General features: G+C 41.5%; 1 protein-coding gene across 2 annotated transcripts; it reads right to left on the bottom strand.

Annotated features, from left to right (window-relative positions):
- Positions 1–1,120: 1,120 nt before the first annotated feature.
- Positions 1,121–12,985, bottom strand: PPP1R17 (protein phosphatase 1 regulatory subunit 17; the record flags this gene model as incomplete). 2 transcript variants are annotated; one of them, XM_082846041.1, is made up of 4 exons in its annotated part: positions 1,121–1,191; positions 7,379–7,531; positions 8,831–8,983; positions 12,904–12,985. In XM_082846041.1, 4 exons carry the CDS (start codon positions 12,983–12,985, stop codon positions 1,121–1,123), a joined length of 459 nt encoding a protein of 152 aa, XP_082702167.1. The 2 variants fall into 2 exon arrangements, with proteins under 2 accessions (XP_082702167.1, XP_082702168.1); XM_082846042.1 differs by lacking the exon at positions 8,831–8,983.
- Positions 12,986–17,722: the final 4,737 nt, after the last annotated feature.

Raw genomic sequence — 17,722 nt, 5'->3', positions numbered from 1 at the left:
CCAGAAGCATCTTTATTACTAGCAGGGTCCTGTATCTTTTCCACATTTGTGAGAAGGACAGAAAGACAGAAGGGATTAACAAACTATTGGAGTCAGGGTGTATACAGAGCTTCCAAATTATCACTTAGGCAGGATCTGTTTGAATATCCACCTTTATACCTTTGAACGACAGCTTTCGTTTTTCCCCATGTCCATCACCTGATAGATGAGGCCCTCTTGCAAAACCTTCTCATGGCACTCACAGACGGCAGGCTGGGGCAGGGGTCATACACAGACTCCTGCTCACTAGCTAATGTCACATCTTTCCCTCGCATCCAGGAAAGCATATTGGGGTCTAAATAAGCGAGATTGCTAAAAGTAGAGGAATGGGCTTCCATTGATCTTAATTAAGTTTTTAAAAAGTAAATTCATTACAAACATCGGTATTATACCTATCATTAGTGATGGTCATTTGTGACACAACTCACAAAATTTCAGGACAACATAGTTAAGAAACATTTTAAAAAATAAATGGGGTATATTGCTAAGCTTCCCAGATAGACCAGCACCCTCTACCTGTGGTGTTTTCAGTCCAGGCATGGTTGGTTGGGTTGACTCCCCCAGCTCACATATTCGCTTTTAGGGTAACAGTTACAAGGGTCTTACTTAGGTATATCACAAGAGACACTTGGACTCTTAAGAAAGGATAAAAGAGATAAAAGACCATGTTGTCCAAAGCAATCAGTGAGTTAGAACCCAAACATTCTCATTTCCCTAACTGGCAACAGGGAGCCCCACGTTATCCATGCTCTTTGCTCCACGAATGGATCCAGAAGATGCAGGTGCTGAGCACTAAAGCTTTCCCTGTTATCTCCCAAGTTAGGATGATCTGCTTCCTTTCCACTGCATCAGAAAATGAAAATTCAAGAAGTGGGAATAGAAACCAGATTCAAAAAAGAAGAGGAAGACAGAGAGGTGACTGGCAATCTGGTATAGTATGCCTCCTGGGGAAAACGTGTCTGGATCTTAAAGGCGGACTATGACAAAATGAGAGCAGAAACAAGTCTATTTTTTCTAGGTCGCCATAGGGAACCAATCTAACCTATTTACAGGTGGTCTTAGGGGAAATATCTTTAAATAGCTATTTGTCACCATCTTTTTCATCATCTTCCATGATCACTTTGGGTCTCTCGTCCCTGAGCAGTGTCACACCTGCAAAACAAAGCACAGATCTGCAATTAAGTGCCTCTAAGTAAAATATTAGACGACCTTACAGCATAGACAGTACACAGGAGCATGGCAACGCAGAAACGTTTTAATGTCTGCAAAGCTAATGTCTGCAAAGCTAAAGGTGCCAACAGAGAGAGAGGGAACTGAGGGGCCTTATTTGGCCTTCCCAGAGGAGCTGTGGCTCAGTGAGAACACCGTTATGGTTATAAGAGATGCTCAACCTAGGTGTCAGAGGCAACTCTCACCCCCTTCTCTACATTCTACATTTAAGCTTACAGCAGTAGGATGGAAGCATATGGATTTTGGAGTCTAACTGCTTTGGACCCAGTCTGCCACTCACTTAATCTGTGTTGGGCCAGATAGTACCTTCAGGCCTAAGTTTTCTTGTATGTAAAATGAGGGCATTAATATTTATATAAAGGGTTATTGTGACAACTAAATGAGAAGTATGTAATAATTCTTAGCACAGTGCTACAGCCATGAGCAACTTAGTTCTTCCTTTCCTTTCACAATTTGCTTGTTTATTTTCCCTTTGAAAAGAACTGGTAAGCCTCATGAAGTCAAACTAAACATATTTTACTAACATCTGGGAAAATATTGAGCTGAGACTCTGAACATGCTGCTTCTGAATGTCAGTGCTGGTAGATGATAAATTTTATGTGGTTTAGAACAAAACGAGAAAATAAGGAAAATGCAGTGAATTTTTTTCATACAGCTATATAGCTATAATTCTGTCCTTTATTTTGAGATGATTCTTTTTCTTATCTTGGGGATTAAAATATCCTTTCTTCTATGAAATTTTAGGGGTGTTAGATGGTTGTTTTGTCAGTATCCTTACTAGGAAAAATTCGAAGTTGCTATCCCTATGTTAGGCTCACAATATCTTGTTTTTAAAAGTTTACTAGTCGGTGGAATTCAGAAGCCTGAGCACCATTTTCTGGACTGATCAGCCCAGAAAAAACTATCCAAGGAGGTCTGGACGGTTCTGCTTATCCTGTGAATTGTGAAATCGGTTGTTTTAATAAAAGGAAAGGGAGCTGTGATTCAGGGCCAGTCCTCCATGGTTTCTGTCATCCCACTCCAGTCATTCAGCTTTGCTTACCCACCTCTGCCTTGAATCACTCCCCACCTTTCTCAGAATCAGAGACCTTTCTGTTCATGAAGCATTTCATAAAGATCTAAACTTGAGGGAGGAAAGCTGTGCACCCCAAGAGGCCTTTCTACAACACTGGAGTCCATTCAACAGTGGCAAATTGACGAATACTATGTGTTGAGCTTAATGACTATTCCTTTGATTCAGTCCCTCGTTGGTTCATATGGGTTCTTTACCCATTAGCTGATATTCATTGGAGGAGAAAAACAATTTCAGGAGTCTGGCTGAAAATAAGGCTTTTGCATAAATCACTTATGAAGCAAAGTGGGAGATATTTTCTCTTATACCAGTTGCACAGAGGTTTGGATTTTAATTTAGAATTAAGGCTATCTTGATAGAAGAACACAGAGTTAGCTATGCTGAGCCCCCAAGCATACCATCCTTCCTTCCTTGGTATTTCTTCACATTATACCAAATTTGGGTGGATTCAATGTGGACAGGAGCCTTTAAATTCCCAGATCCTAGTCAACTTTCTGGTTATTTTAAGTATCCTGGACACCTAGTTGTACAAGTATCTGGGCCAAGAAAAAAAAAAAAAATCCTGGGATTTCAGGGAAGGGAGGAGGCTGTTAAATCATCAAGGTCAGCCCTTCCCAAAGTGGGCTAGGTTTCCATAGCGACACAGGAGATACTTTCAAGCGGAGGTGAACTAGTATATTAGTATACTATTATACTATTATATAATAGTATATAATATAATATATAATAATATATATTATATATTATATATAATAATAGTATACTATTATATTAGTATAATTAAGCATTAGTATAATCAAGCATTCATTTTAATGTCTTATAATTTAAAAATATATGGTAGTTTATCAAAATCCTGATTTCATGGATATCATTGCTTAGGATGAGGCTTAAATCAGCAGCACCTCTATGTCGTCACCGTGTGCTTATCCTTGACGCTTCATATCATTGCCTTTGGTTATTCGAAGATGAATGAGATTTAACAAACACTCGTCTATCTGATTTAACCCAGTCTTGATCCTCACATTTTCCTGTATAAGCAGAGGTGTATTATTGGAGAAATGTGCTCTAGAGCCAGAAAGCTTTCCCTTCATTGGCCACTGAACTTGGAGCAGGTCACTTAACCTGTCTGAGCCTCAGTTTATGCGTCTGTAAAACGGGAGGAAACATAATTTGTATCTCCCACAGGGGGTGATCCCGCCAAGATAGATTTAGCCCAACATTCTTTTATGCTTCAATCACACCTTACACGAACCTCTGTTAAAGTACTTGACACGTTGTAGGAATCATTGGACAAGACATCGTCTCCTTACCAAACTATGAGATTCTCAAAGGATATCCTAACGTCTAGCCCAGGACTTGGAATGTAGTAGGGATTTAGAAAAATGTCACTTCTTTCCCTCTCACTCTCTATGTAGAAGAGTTTAGGGCACTCGGTTGCTTCTTAGAGCTTGATGTGTTTTTAAGGCCAAAGCTGTTAGTCTAAGGTCTCCAAAGGGTCAATTAGCCTTGCAGCAAGCTGTTTTAGGCCATGATCCCCGCCAGAGCACCATCTAAAGCCAGTCACCTGCATTACAGATGTGTGCAGATCTAAGGCAGCCAGAGCTAAGACACCACCCCTCCTGGTAAACCACACCAGAGAGAGCACTCTATTCCCGGCAGGACAGAAGAGGTGTCACTTTCAAAGGACACATCAGGCTCCTTTCTACAAGTACCATATTGAGCTTTGATCTCCAAGTGTTTACAGCTCATAGGCCAATTTTTCAGGAAGTTTCTCTTCAATGCTTGCAGCCTCATTATTCATTACTTTCTCCAGTTCCTTTTGCCACAGACCTCAACTGAAGACTTCGCTTCCTCTTAAGCAGGTCTCGGCTACGCAGATCTGACCAATCCCAAACCAGTTCTCCCTGCCCTGCAGTTCCTTGGCCCTGGCAACTGTGGGTCACATTGAGAGCAAAGCTTGGGCTGGCAAGGAAGCCTGAGATGACTCCTCACTGCTCAGAGGAGTTGTCTGATGGTTGGAAGCTGTCAGAGAAGCTCATTAACCTCAGGGAATGAAGGTAGCTAGCTAGAGATTTAAAGAAGAGAGTGCATCCCTGTCCAGCCTTCACTTGCCAAGGGCTAATGAGAGGAGATGTCTCCAGAGTGCATTTTCCCGTGAGTTCCTCTCAAGACCCTTATTAGAATCAGTGTGTCTCTCTGAACCTCTGCTGAAGGCTCCATTCTTATCAGCCTAACTAGCATTTCGATTACTGCCAAATCTTTAGATACTAAAAGGCTCTTCAAAAATAAAGTACTTCAGCTAATATGCTAATGAAAGCTAGAATCATAGAACACTATCTATAATTGCAAATACTTGCAACCCAAAGATTTGCTGATTCAATGAATTCCATAATGTATACAGGCCACTGCTCCAACTCTTGTGTACTTTGCACTGTTTGATAAACATTTTTTATTTGTCCGGGAAGCTGCTCTCTTAGGATGTCGATATTGGGACGTAAGGAGCCTCCATTCCCAGAGAAATAGAGCTTAACAGTTTAGGAAGTTCCTTGAATGAGCAGGGTTCTATGGAGAGGTAAAACACTGTGACTAGAAAAATTCTCACCTTTAGAAATGATTTAACTTATCTCAAAGAATATAAGGTTCTTGAGGACACGGGGAGGGGGAAGGGTAAGCTGGGACAAAGTGAGAGAGTGGCATGGACATATATACACTACCAAGCGTAAAATAGATAGCTAGTGGGAAGCAGCCTCATAGCACAGGGAGATCAGCTCGGTGCTTTGTGACCACCTAGAGGGGTGGGATAGGGAGGGTGGGAGCGAGATGCAAGAGGGAGGAGATATGGGGATATATGTATATGTATAGCTGATTCACTTTGTTATAAAGCAGAAACTAATACACTACTGTAAAGCAATTATACTCCTATAAAGATGTTAAAAAAAAGAAAAGAATATAAGTTTGAAAAGAGATAGAGGTGAGCTAACATTTATTGAGGACTTTCAACAAGCCAGGAACTGTGCCAGGTGCTTTATATACTTTATTTAATTGTGTTAACAACCTTGAGAGACAGATTTTATGGTTCTCCTTTCAGAGATGGATGAAATGAAGGAGGCTCTTGTGGTCTGTTTCCCAAAGTCACAAAGCTAGAATGGAGCAGAACCAGAGATCAAACCTACACCTGTCTGATTCCAAAGCCCATGTTCAGTGCTGTGTACTAAGATAACTCTCTGACCGTCAGTATTTTTGTTCCTCTACTAAGTCTTCCCCTAGAAGGACTTCAGTAAAAACAAATACAAGAATGAGCATAAAATAATCAGTCTCCTAATGGAGAACTTGAAACTGCTAAATCATGATTGCCGAATGGAATATCTAATGAACAGATACTTATTGAGCATGGCTATAGAGGAGGGACTGGACCAGATATCAAGGTGAATACCAGCAACGCAGGGCCATCCCAGGCCAATTCTCATGACTTCATTGAAAAAGTCTTTGATGTAAGTCAATTTAAATAACAACTACAACAACAGCAACAAAAACAATAAGGATAATACTAAAAGAGAGGGCAAAGTCTTGGTACTTGCATGCCCAGCTCTAATACAGAGTTAATTCAGAATAAAAAAATATGTATTTTGGCCTTGGAGGGGTCTGTTGGCAGAGACTTTAAACTGGCTGAGTCTTAAAAGGTGACTAGAATTTGGACAGAGGCAGAGCTTGGAGGAAATGTGTGATGGGTTGAAGGATCAGTATAGGTAGGGATGCATGTAACCTATGAGAAACATGGCCGAGGCAGGTTCAGACCCTCCCAACTGGTCCTTGGTCCATTTCTCCAGACAAGTGCTTCCTCATGCTCCATTCCTCCTTGCCTGACTCTTCTCAGAGGTCAGTAACCCTGTCTGCTCCCCTGACTGTCTTTCCATGATGTGTTCTGAGCCGTCTTTCAATTTTGTTATTAGATGCAATAATGGGAAAATACAGTTTTATAATAATGACTAAATCTCATCTCCTCCCAAGTGTCCCTTCTGGATTGCTAAAATGCTACCAGTCCAAACCATAGCATGGTGCAATGAAAAACTGCTCACAGATGAGACAGACCTGGACAGCAGCCCCAGCTCTGTCATGTAACAGTGTTTGAACGTGAGCATAATTTGACCCATTCATCAATCGTTCTAATCATCCCACCATCAATTAGCCAATCAGCCATCCATCCATCAGTTTCATCAACAGAAGACTTTAGAGTAGCTAAGTTACTTAAATTCTCTCTCAATTTCTTTATCTGTAAAGGGAGATAATAGTTACTGTGTTATTCAGTTGATTTTTGAAAATCCACAAGACATGTAAACTCAGGAGCTAACGTTAAGTAGGGTTTCAATAAACATTAGCATATTTTCTCTTCTGCCATTCTCCCACCCCCAACTACTATATAAAACAAACACGCACTCCGTCTTATACTCTAACCGTGATTGTGTGTCTTTCTCCCCAACTTGTACATAAAATTCTCAGGGACAAGGCTATACCTCACACGCTGACTGCCCTGCCCTGTAACGTGGGGTTGTGCACATAGTTCAGCAAGATTTTTTGGTTTGATTTGACACATATTAAGAGAGCTATCATTATTTCTGCAGCTCTCTTTCTCTCCCTTTCGCTCTCTCTTTCTCTTCTTTTGAGGATTTGGTAACTATATCCAGGTGTCTTGGGAGACTCAGCTGTCAGCCATAGAATGCAAGCTTCCTGGAAGACTGGGGAGGAGGGTATTTAAACGACCCACTGACATTTCTATTTCATTGGCTCAGTGAATTCGACCAGTTCTGCTGAAGCATGAGTTATGCTCTGATCATCACCCAGCTCCAAGTCAGCCCTGGGGGAGCGGCCAATGAAGGTAAACCTGAAAGGCAGCAGTAAATGCTGTTCCTCCCCTGGGCCCTTCTTTGAGACACAGATTGCTGGGCCAGGACAAAGGCCATGCCTCTGGCACGTCCAGATGTTAAGCCTGTTGACCTGTTTCCATCACCCCCTGAAAATGCCCTGCACCAGCTCTTTTACCTGCTGCAAAGGGGGACACGTGCAGGGCAGGTGTGTCTTTTCTCCGTGGCTTTTTCTGTTCCAGGTCAGTGTTATGAAGAGCTGGACTCATTTTGCCTTTTGGATGTCTCTCTTGGACATCATATCTTTTAATTAAATGTTCTGAAAGCACACCTGCATAATTAGGGGAACAGAGGGAGAAACAGGGTCAAATACATGCATCTATATTTGCACATACACCTGGTGATGGTAGTCAATAGATCTTTTCAAACATCTTAATAAAAGCAGTTTCTTTAAAATAAGAATTAGTATTTACTGAGGCTACACTAGAGAACATCATTTGTGCAAAGGATTTTACATGTCTGCTTTCATTTTAGCCTCACAAAACCCTGAGCAATTTAATATTACTACCACCATCCACTCGCTGAGGAAAGTGAGGCAAAGACATGTGCCTGAGGAATGGAGCCCAGGTCTGTCTGCTGTCAAAGTCCACCCGCATTAGAGCGATGGGGCCTTTGCTGTTCCGTAAGCCACGGGCTACACTCTTCACTGGCTTAATTAGTCCTCTACTTCCACCTACCTGCCTACTCTCCTCTCTTCTACGCGTGAAAGTTCTCTCCATCTGTAGAATGGAGAAAACTCTCTAAAAACAGCCTCCTCTATAAAACTGTCCACAATTCACTGCCCACACTGAGCTCCCAGGGTCCTTATCTGAGGACCTCCGTTATGATGTTACTTCTTGCTGTATATTTCAGCTGTTTATGTGTTTCTCTTATTTCTTATAAAACTGAAAGAAAGTTCCTTTTCAGAATGCTCTGTGTTCTATTTGTTTTGTATTCCCCTGAGTGGGTTGTGAATAGAGAGGACATTAAATAAATGGCCTGAAGGGAAGGGGTAAAGGAAATAAGACAAAACAAAACGTTTGGAAACAAGAGAGTGTCACATGCCACACGCAGGGTTGTTATAGAGACGCGTTAGCTGTTCACCAGACTGTTTCGCTCTTCTGGGCACACAGCTGGGCTGCATTTCTCTGCCTCCCTTGCAGTCGGGTGAGGGTTGTGACGGAAGGAAGTGTGTGTGCCACTTGCAGGCTTGCCAGTCCTCCACTCTGTCTGCCCTGGGCCTGCTGGATGCCTACAGTGACTTTAGAAGCCGTGTAGTGTTGATGTCCATTGACTCAAGTCCCTGCGGGACTGTTTGAAGCACAGCCTGCCTCCCCCGTCCCCAACTTCCACTGATGAGGGAAAAGTAAACCTGTATTGTGTTATCCACTAATATTTTGGACCATATATATATATGGTATATATATATATGTTATAATGGCTGGCCTTATCGTAACTAAGACAAATGTAGAGATTGCAACAATGATTTAAAAACATCCAAATATTTAAGGAAAAAATTGTAAGACCAATGTGATCTAGAGGCGAGCAGTTCCCTTTTACAGATGTGCAAACTGACCTCACCGTCCGTTACCTGGTATGAAAGGTGGGATGTGCAGGGCCGGTGTATCTTTTCTCCTTGGTTTTTTCTGGTCTGACTCAACATTCAGGGTGACTTGTACATTTTTCCCTTTTCTTGGCTTCTTTTTGAGCTCACAGTCCTTAATAAACTGGTCTGAAAGGTCATCTGATTTTGACAAGATGCAAAGAAAAAAAGAATATTACATAAGTGTCCAGTCATGGACTGGTTGGATTCCAATTATACCTGATGATAGGAGTAGAAGTCGTTTGGTCTGAAAAAGAAAAGTATTTATTTATTGTGGCCTCTTCTACAGCGGACTTTACATGCATAAATCATGTAATAAAACTAGAATTCTGTAAAATTCCAAATGGAGAGAGCTTAAATGGGATGGATAATCAAGGCAAAGAGGAATTTTAAAATATAGTTAAGCAAGGCACAGAGTGGGTTTAAGTTACATTTCTGATGGGAGAACAGGTGTCAAATGCTCCTTCCCAATTTCCTTTGCTCAAGCCTTATTCTCTTTGGAGAGCCCAAGGGCCGGTACGGCGCCTTATGCCCTCTTTGGTCTTGTAGTTGGGTTCTCAGTCTGTTCCTCACTGCCTTCATTTCTATGACTGGCCAAGTCACACCAGTGATTCACACTTACACTTCAGCACTGCTCTTTTTAAAAAATTTTTATTTTATATTGGAGTATAGTTGATTTACAATGTTGTGTTAGTTTCAGGTGTCCAGCAAAGTGATTCAGTTATACATATACATATATCTATTCTTTTTCAGATTCTTTCCCCATATAGGTTATTACAGAGTAGTGAGTAGAGTTCCCTGTGCTATACAGTAGGTCCTTGTTGATTATCTATTTTATATATAGTAGTGTGTATATCAGCATTGGTCTTTACACTGCCCCCTGGCTTTGCAATTCTCCTATTTGCCCATCCTAACCCCAGGTCCTCGTGTCTTCTTATTCATCTCTTTATTTTCCTCAGTCCCCTGCATTACCTCACCAGAGCTTTTTTTTTTTTTTTTTTGCGGTACGCGGGCCTCTCACTGTTGTGGCCTCCCACGTTGCGGAGCACAGGCTCCGGACGCGCAGGCTCAGCGGCCATGGCTCACGGGCCCAGCCGCTCCGTGGCATGTGGGATCTTCCCGGACCGGGGCACGAACCCGTGTCCCCTGCATCGGCAGGCGGACTCTCAACCACTGCGTCGCCAGGGAAGCCCTCACCAGAGCTTTTGAAGCCTCGATTCTACATCATGTCCATCAGATGTCATTGTATGTAATTAATTCGATCCGATCACCCCTTGCCCATTAAAGTATTCTCTCTGTTCCATTTTACTCCTCTGTGCTTTGGTTTATGTTGCTGTCCTTTGAGCTCCTCTGTCACTGTTCTAGCATTTGTTCATTCCGTAATGATTTATCTCCTGCTCTAGATAGAGCCTTCTTGGAGATTAAAGATTATATATCCTTTTGATAATTTTATTCTTAATTGCCTCTCCCACCAATAAATGCTTGCTGAATGGATAAATAAGTAGAGTTAGACTGATCTAAGTTCAAATCCTGACTCAGTTTCTTGTTAGTTCTGAGAACTTGGGCCATAATTTCTTTTTTTTCCCTTTTTTTTGGGGAGGGCTTAATTTCTAGGAACTTTAATATTCTCTCAAATTTTAAGGTGAGGATAATATTAAATGTGTGTGTGTGTGAGAGAGAGAGAAGAGAGAGAAAGGGAGAGAGAGAACTAAATTTGTTAAGGATGGTAAAGCATTTGATACATTTGATATATTTCATACCCTCAAAAAATGTTCACTCTAGCCATTGCTTACCTCCAATACTTTCCCCAAGGCTCAGAGGAAAACCAAACCCTCCCACTCCCACCCCATCATTGTCTTTTCTTATTAACCTGAGTCCTGGGTGTCCTTTCTCAGTTTCTAAGTATCCACAGCATTTTTACTCATGTTAACACCTTTAAAGGTGATCTAATGATTACTTATGCATATCTTCTTGGCCCTCTTTTATGACAGGTGTCTTGTATTTTATCTCCTTAGCAACAATGAATAAATATTTGTTGAATGTATGCTTGAATGAATGAACTCAAACAGATTATGGATAAGGAGCTATCCCGTTAGGATTCAAAGAAGGTGCAAGGCAGGGAAGCTATTTGTCTCTCTGGAAACTCACTATGGCCTGGATACTGTCCAGCTAGATTTACAACTATGAAGGATGTTGGGGAAATTCAGAGAGTAATTGGATTTTTTTAATCCCTCCCTCCCTCCCTCCCTCCATTCCTTCCTTCCTTCCTTTTTTCCTTCCTCCCTTTTGTTTTTCCTCTCTTTCTCTTTCTTTTGTTTATGAAAATATTCAGGTCACTTTTTAAAAAAATATTGTGGATTAAATGTGCCAGACCTTTTCACTTCACTTTTGTGGGTCTAGACATAACCTGTGTCATTCATTCATTTATTTATTCAACAAACATTGATTAAACCTCTACTGTATATGCCAGCAAGGACTAAAAAGAAAAGTAAGAAATGGACCTTGCTTCCAAGTTACTTATGGTCTATTGGACGTTATATCTGGATGATCCTTTGTTTTAGAAAACCCAATACATGTGAGGAACCAACTATCAGAACTATTTAGTAACTATCATTATGCCTGCCTCATCAGAAGATCATAATACATAACCAAAAAATCAAACAGCATCATTCTTCAGCCACATTTAATAGTAATAAATATTTCCTTTTATCTGGGAGATTTTAATAATTTCATCCAATCATTTCAATTTAATAAGCATTGATTGAAATTGTACTATGTGTAAGGCATTGGACTATATGATTTTATGTTTACATGCATGCAAAAAAAGGAGATGAGAAGGGGACTTTATTGAGTACTACTTATGTGCTAGGTGATTTCACCTCATTTTAGTGTGTGGGATGGACCAACACCTTTTCTGATTCGTCAATGCCTGTGTTCTACCAGACGTTAAATAGTCACACCATCCTGAATATATTATCTCATTTAGTTCTCACACCACGCCCACGAGGAAAGGTACAGTTATCCCTAACTTGCAGATGACTGAGGTTTAGAAGGCCAGCTAAAAGGCTGAAGATTCCACTGCTGTCAGGTTATGGCATCAGGATTAAACCCAGGCTCTTGAGTCTATGTATCTTAATGCCGGGCGGAAAATGTAATTTTAAAAATGTATTACCACAGAGCACAGTTCATTTCCCCCCATATTATCCATACCATAGACATTTGTTGAATGAATTAAAGTGGCTCAGAATGAGTGCTGACCAGCTATGGGGTCTCTGGAAGTACAGGCTGGCTATGGACCAGCCATGCGTCACCGTTCAACCCCAAGAAGCGATTCAGGGCACCGTACAAAGAGCAAGACATTTCCTTCAATTTTGACTTTTATTTCAATTGCCTTTTCTCCCATGTTTGGAGAAATCCTGAATATAAAATATCTTGATGGTAAATGGGGAGAGGGGAGAGGCAAGGGGAGTCATAACCAAGCGAGGCATAAACAAAGGCTATGAATATGCAAAAGGCCCACCCATCAAAAGTCTGAGTGTCTCATTTTTAGAAATGGGTAGAGGCAGAAATGTTTCTGGTATTTTCATTACAAATGTTATGCAAAAAGTCAGTTCTGGAAAGGAAACAGATTGACAATAAAGCAGAAAAAGGCTATTTAAAATTCTGTCTTGATAGGCAAAGAGAGATATTTGAAATATTTTATTGGCACTGCACGTGGGGTGTAAGTGTGCCGGGAAGGACTGGAAACAAGCTATAGTGTCACATTCCATTTATTGCCTCAGAAATGCTCTGCCTCGGACTCTGTCAGACCCAAAAAAAAGGACAATGCCTTTCCCCTCCTTTTTTAATTCTAATGAACTTCTCTACAGTGCTTCAGCTAATATTTACGTGGCAGACCCCACAGACCCACGGCTATTTGCCCATCCATCTGGTGTTGGCTGTCATCAAAAGTCACAAACTATCAGGTTTCAGGGGGCCTCCCTCTGACTTGCTTGCAAACTGAATGGCAGGGATGCCCCCTATCTGACTTTCACCATTGACATTCACACTGGAGCATTTACCTAAGTGGCCACAGCGAGGGTCAAGCTTGTCCAGTCTGTCTTCTGAGAGCTCCAGTGGCTGCATTTGCTCAGTGGACATCATCAAAGGAGGGCCCGTGTGTGGGTTTCTTCTCCAGCACCACCGAAGTATAGAAACAAGTCCATTAGTACCTCTTTCGTTTATTCACTCACTTGTTAAATAAGTATATCTACTGAGCACTTACTACTATGTTCTCCATTCAACCCTATTTTTAAAGTCTGCTTCTTCTACTTAGCTACTAGAAGCTCCAAACTTAAGATTTAAGCCAAAATAAATGAATCACACACACACACACACACACACACACACACACACACAGAGAGATTATCAGTAATTGTCACATATCAAATGTTCAGTATTTGCTGTCTTTCAGAAGCACTGTGGGAGTTTCAAGAATGAACACTTGTAAAGTCTGAATTAGAAAAGAGTTAGCTGGGAGTTACAGAAAATCTTGATTAAACCTTGCCTGTATTTTTTTCTGTTGAGTTCTGCAAAGTAAGATTATGCCTATTTCACAGGTGAGGAAACTGAGGATCAGAACATCTAATTAAGTTATTTAGTCACACATCTATTAAATAGCCAAGCTTGGATCCATCTCCATGTCTGAAGACTTCCACTAGAGACCCAAGACTCTTAAAACAGTGGCTCCTTTGAATCGAAATTGAAACAGGCTTCTGGTTTCTACCATTACATGCTTATAACTATGAAGTAATGAGACTTCTTCCCCATCCATATTACAACAGTCGTAGAGACGTGGTAGGAAAAAATCTAGGTCTTGAAATGGATCTTTATTATTTTCTCCCTAGAGATTTCTGACGTTATAGCAAATCTGTTTCCTCTTCCTCCTCCCACCATAGCCCATTTTTCCTAAACCGCAAATCCATTGAATTTTTCAGAGCTATTAGTTGTAGCCATGGTCCAGAAGGAGTAGAAATTCAGAATGGACATGTGTCAGGTCTGAATGAGAAATGCATTAGTTGAGATTTATAGGAAATCGTCATTAGAGTCTGCCTATATTCTGTTTCTTTTAGATAATTTATTACTCGTGTCCTACCATAGCAAGAATGGTTGGAGAGCAGTAAGATTAAAATGACCCAACTGGTCGTGTTTTCTTGAGATTCTTGGATACTGGCATGCAGAGGAACACACAGACCAATTGTGTTAACATTTCAAGCTCACAGAATTAGTTCAACTCAGTTGTCTTCTGAGGAATAAGCCAATGTTCTCTGGGAAGGCTAGAGGGCCTCTCCTCCTCCAAGCTGAGATCATTGTGTAGCAGATGGAGACATTAACGGATTACTTGAGCCAGCTTTTAGTGTCATTCTGAGCAGACTGACTTCACTGAGTGACTTCAGCAGAAATCAATTCAGACCATTGCTTTTAGTGTTTGTATAGAGACTGCCAACTCCCTGGGACCATAGGAAGTATGCTGTTAACTTGGGTGGCCGGCCCCTACCTGCTTGCGTGAAGAGGAAAGCTATGGGACCATCATTCAGGACGAGTGGGCTCAGTGTTGGGGTCTGGAGGCAAAGTCATTCAGATATGGCTGTGTACCTACTCAGTCTTTCATCTCTTTGGGCAGAAAGTCATGGGCCCTGTCATTGACTTTGTGCTGAACACCACCCCATGCAGGAACTAGTTAAAATATTCCTTCTCTAGAAGAAGAGACTGAGACTCAAAGAGCTTAACATGACCTACAATTAGTTACATATTTAGAGTCAGTCAGCGTTTGAACTCAGGCCTCTTACCTTCTGCTCTAGGTCCTCTCTGGCAGGAGTACCCCTCTCCTTCTCTCCAACCTAATGTAAGCTGGTTTTTGTACTTGGATTATATGGCTGCTCCTATGTGCTCCATAGCTGGTTTATTTAATTTGAATCTGAGCTTTCAAGTCAAAGAGATCTAGGTTAAATTTCAGCCCTTTACCTAAAAGCAGTAAGACTTTGATGAAGTGGCTACATCGTCATGAGGTAGTGAGGATAGATGGAGCCCAAGTGCAATATAATCGTTTTTGCTCTTTCTGCCTACAGTCTATTGCTGCTGTGGTAGAATGTGCCCAGGCGAGCATCTTCCTGGTGCACCCACAGACTGGCAACCGGGGACATATGGTCCTCTCTGCCCCCATTCTTAGCCTCAGTTTTCTTATCTGTAAAATAGACTTAATAATAACTATCCCAGAGTTACTATGACGATTAAATAGTAGCTATGTGCTTTGCACATTGTAGGTATCGAGTAAATGTCAGTCATGTAACATTGTCTATACCTTACTAGATAGCTGGCTAATGAAGACCAGCTAACGAACTGAACAATTCTAAAAATCATTGACTCTTTCATTTTCCTCTAGATGCTGACCCATGGGACAGCCAGCCAACATCCGAGCAAATTGGCTTTCACAGTACTGGACTTGAAAGAAAGGAGGCTGCCCTTGAGAGACGAGCTGTGCAAGTGTCAGAAGTCCACGGACAAGGTAAGGGTACCTGGTGATTAGTCACAAAACTGACACATGCCTCCTCCCCAAGGTAGCACCTAGTGTCTATGGGGGACACATCACTATTTTAAATCAGTGTGAGGGAAAAAATGATGGTAAGCCTCTGTTTACTAGGAGGCTGAGAGATGGTTTTCACATTTGGGATTTTACTTTACAAAAATACTCCATGCTGGGCAGGGATGCATTTTGCCCGTGGGATTAGAAGCTACGTTTACTATGGATGATGTCACTACAGTATTCTTGGCTGTAAAAAAAAAAAAAAAAAAACCTTCACACAAAGAAAGGAACGAGTACACGGAGGAGAGAGGTATTTGGAGTTTAGCATCACCTTATTAATGATCGGCATTTTATCTGCCTGTTGAATCTTAGTATAAGATGACCCCGTCTCCCTACCCCCTCTGCATTTCTACCCTCAGTGAGAAGGGGTGCTCAGGATAATTGAGCCACTGTAAGTCAGGAGCTAGTCTAATTCTTGAACTAGGAAATGGAATATTTCTACTTCATATTCCTGACTCTGCCCATGCGTTTCTCTCTTTAATTCAGTCTCCACCCCAAGCACAGCATATGGGTGTTGCTTTTGTCATGCTGCCCAGGGAATGTTTCATCATCTCCCTCAGCAGCTCGCTGTAATCTGGGAAATTTCTGAAGAATCAGCTCTTTCTTTCGTACCTAAACACCTGGTACCCTGGGTCTTCAGATTCCAACCAAAGGGCTAGGGACTGAAGAGACGCTTTGGGCGTATTTTATAAACTATTTTCTAGCCAAAGATTTGTGATCCTTCAGCATTCTCTTGCCATTTATTGGTTCAGTGTGGTCTCTGAATTTGAATACTCACACAGTGACGGCTGGGACCACCACTGTGACTGTCAGTATTGGCCCTCCCAACCTCTCCTGAAAAGCCTGGGGCCACATGTATGGTGGAAATCAGGATATTTTTATTATGTAACACCTCCAGAAGAGTCTCAGGAAGCTCCACAATCACAGGCATTACTTCTGTAGCAAAAATATGAATATTCACACTAAACCACATAAATAAAGCCTACAAAATGATTCATACCTTTCATGTCAGGTTTAGCTACCAAATGAATTTATGTTGAACCTAACAACAACAAAAACTTTTGGTTTTCAGATTTTTCCATGAGAGAAGAAAGAGCTGTGGGTCTGCATTACTTTTCTCATTGTTGTTTGAAAGAATGTGGGTGTTTTGTTGTAGCACGTACAAGAGACCAGGTGATGGCATATCAGGGGTTTGAGGAGGTTTTCAGGATCGTGACACTAAACTCTCGTAATTCCTCTTGGTAATTCTTACATTCCTTTTCTCAGAGAGACACTTGTAAACACAAATACCACTGAGAGAGGAGATACGTTAACTGATGTCACAACACACAGGGGTTATTAATGACAAAGGTCTCTTTCTCTTTTGAGAACAGGAGAGGAAAGGTCCAGGGAGCTGGGTGCCAGGGAAGGAAGCTGGCTAGGTTGCAGGGCAGAAACGCCAGAGCAGCCTGCTGAAGCCGAGGACACCTTTGAGGGAGCCTGTCTCCACTAGCTCAGAGCTGGTTCCTATTTCAGGAGGATAGTAATGCTATTTCTGCAGCTACAAAAGATTGGTCAGTTCACTTTAAGGTCAGAAGCTGCTCTGGGCATGTTGTCCTTTCTCTTAACACTGAGTAGATTTCTCCGTTGGGTGTTAGCATATGTAGTTTAATTCATAGAAAATTCCTCACTGACTGTAAGCATTTGGTGCTGTGAGGTGATATAAGGTAGAAACAAATGCTTGGTTGCTTGTCCCACTCTCTAGCTGGGTGAACTTGGGAAAGTTATATGTCCTCTTGGAAACTTAGTTTCCACATCTGTGAAATGGGCACGATAGTGGCTCTTCTCCAGGGTTGTTGAGAGTATTAACAGTACCATGTGTGTCAAGCTCCCAGCCCAGATCCCAGCACATGCTACCATTTTAAGAATGTCAGTTGCTTTCTTGGCTCTTTTAGTCCTCTGCTTGGAATTACAACATGTACATCTAAACTGAACCATTTCCTTGTCCCATCTCTGGCCTTTTCTGAAGCTAATGATGAGATAAGAACAATCCAACGTACAAACCAACTGCAGAACACCCATTTCCAGGCCTTGGGGACATGCTAATACTGATTCTCAGGAGCGAGCTGACACTTAGCCGAGTCACGTGGTATTCTAAAGAATTTCCCCAAATTAGTCAGACCTGGATTTACTTGATGGAATAAAAAGTTAGAAGGTTATGTCCACAGCCCAAGGTGGTGTCTGGTTAAAGTAGCCTCTGCTTATGTAAAAACTCACAT

This window comes from Leucopleurus acutus (assembly GCF_964270905.1).
Source record: "Leucopleurus acutus genome assembly, chromosome: 9".
Classification (NCBI taxonomy): Eukaryota; Metazoa; Chordata; class Mammalia; order Artiodactyla; family Delphinidae; genus Leucopleurus; species Leucopleurus acutus.
This window is presented reverse-complemented; position numbering and strand designations above follow the sequence as displayed.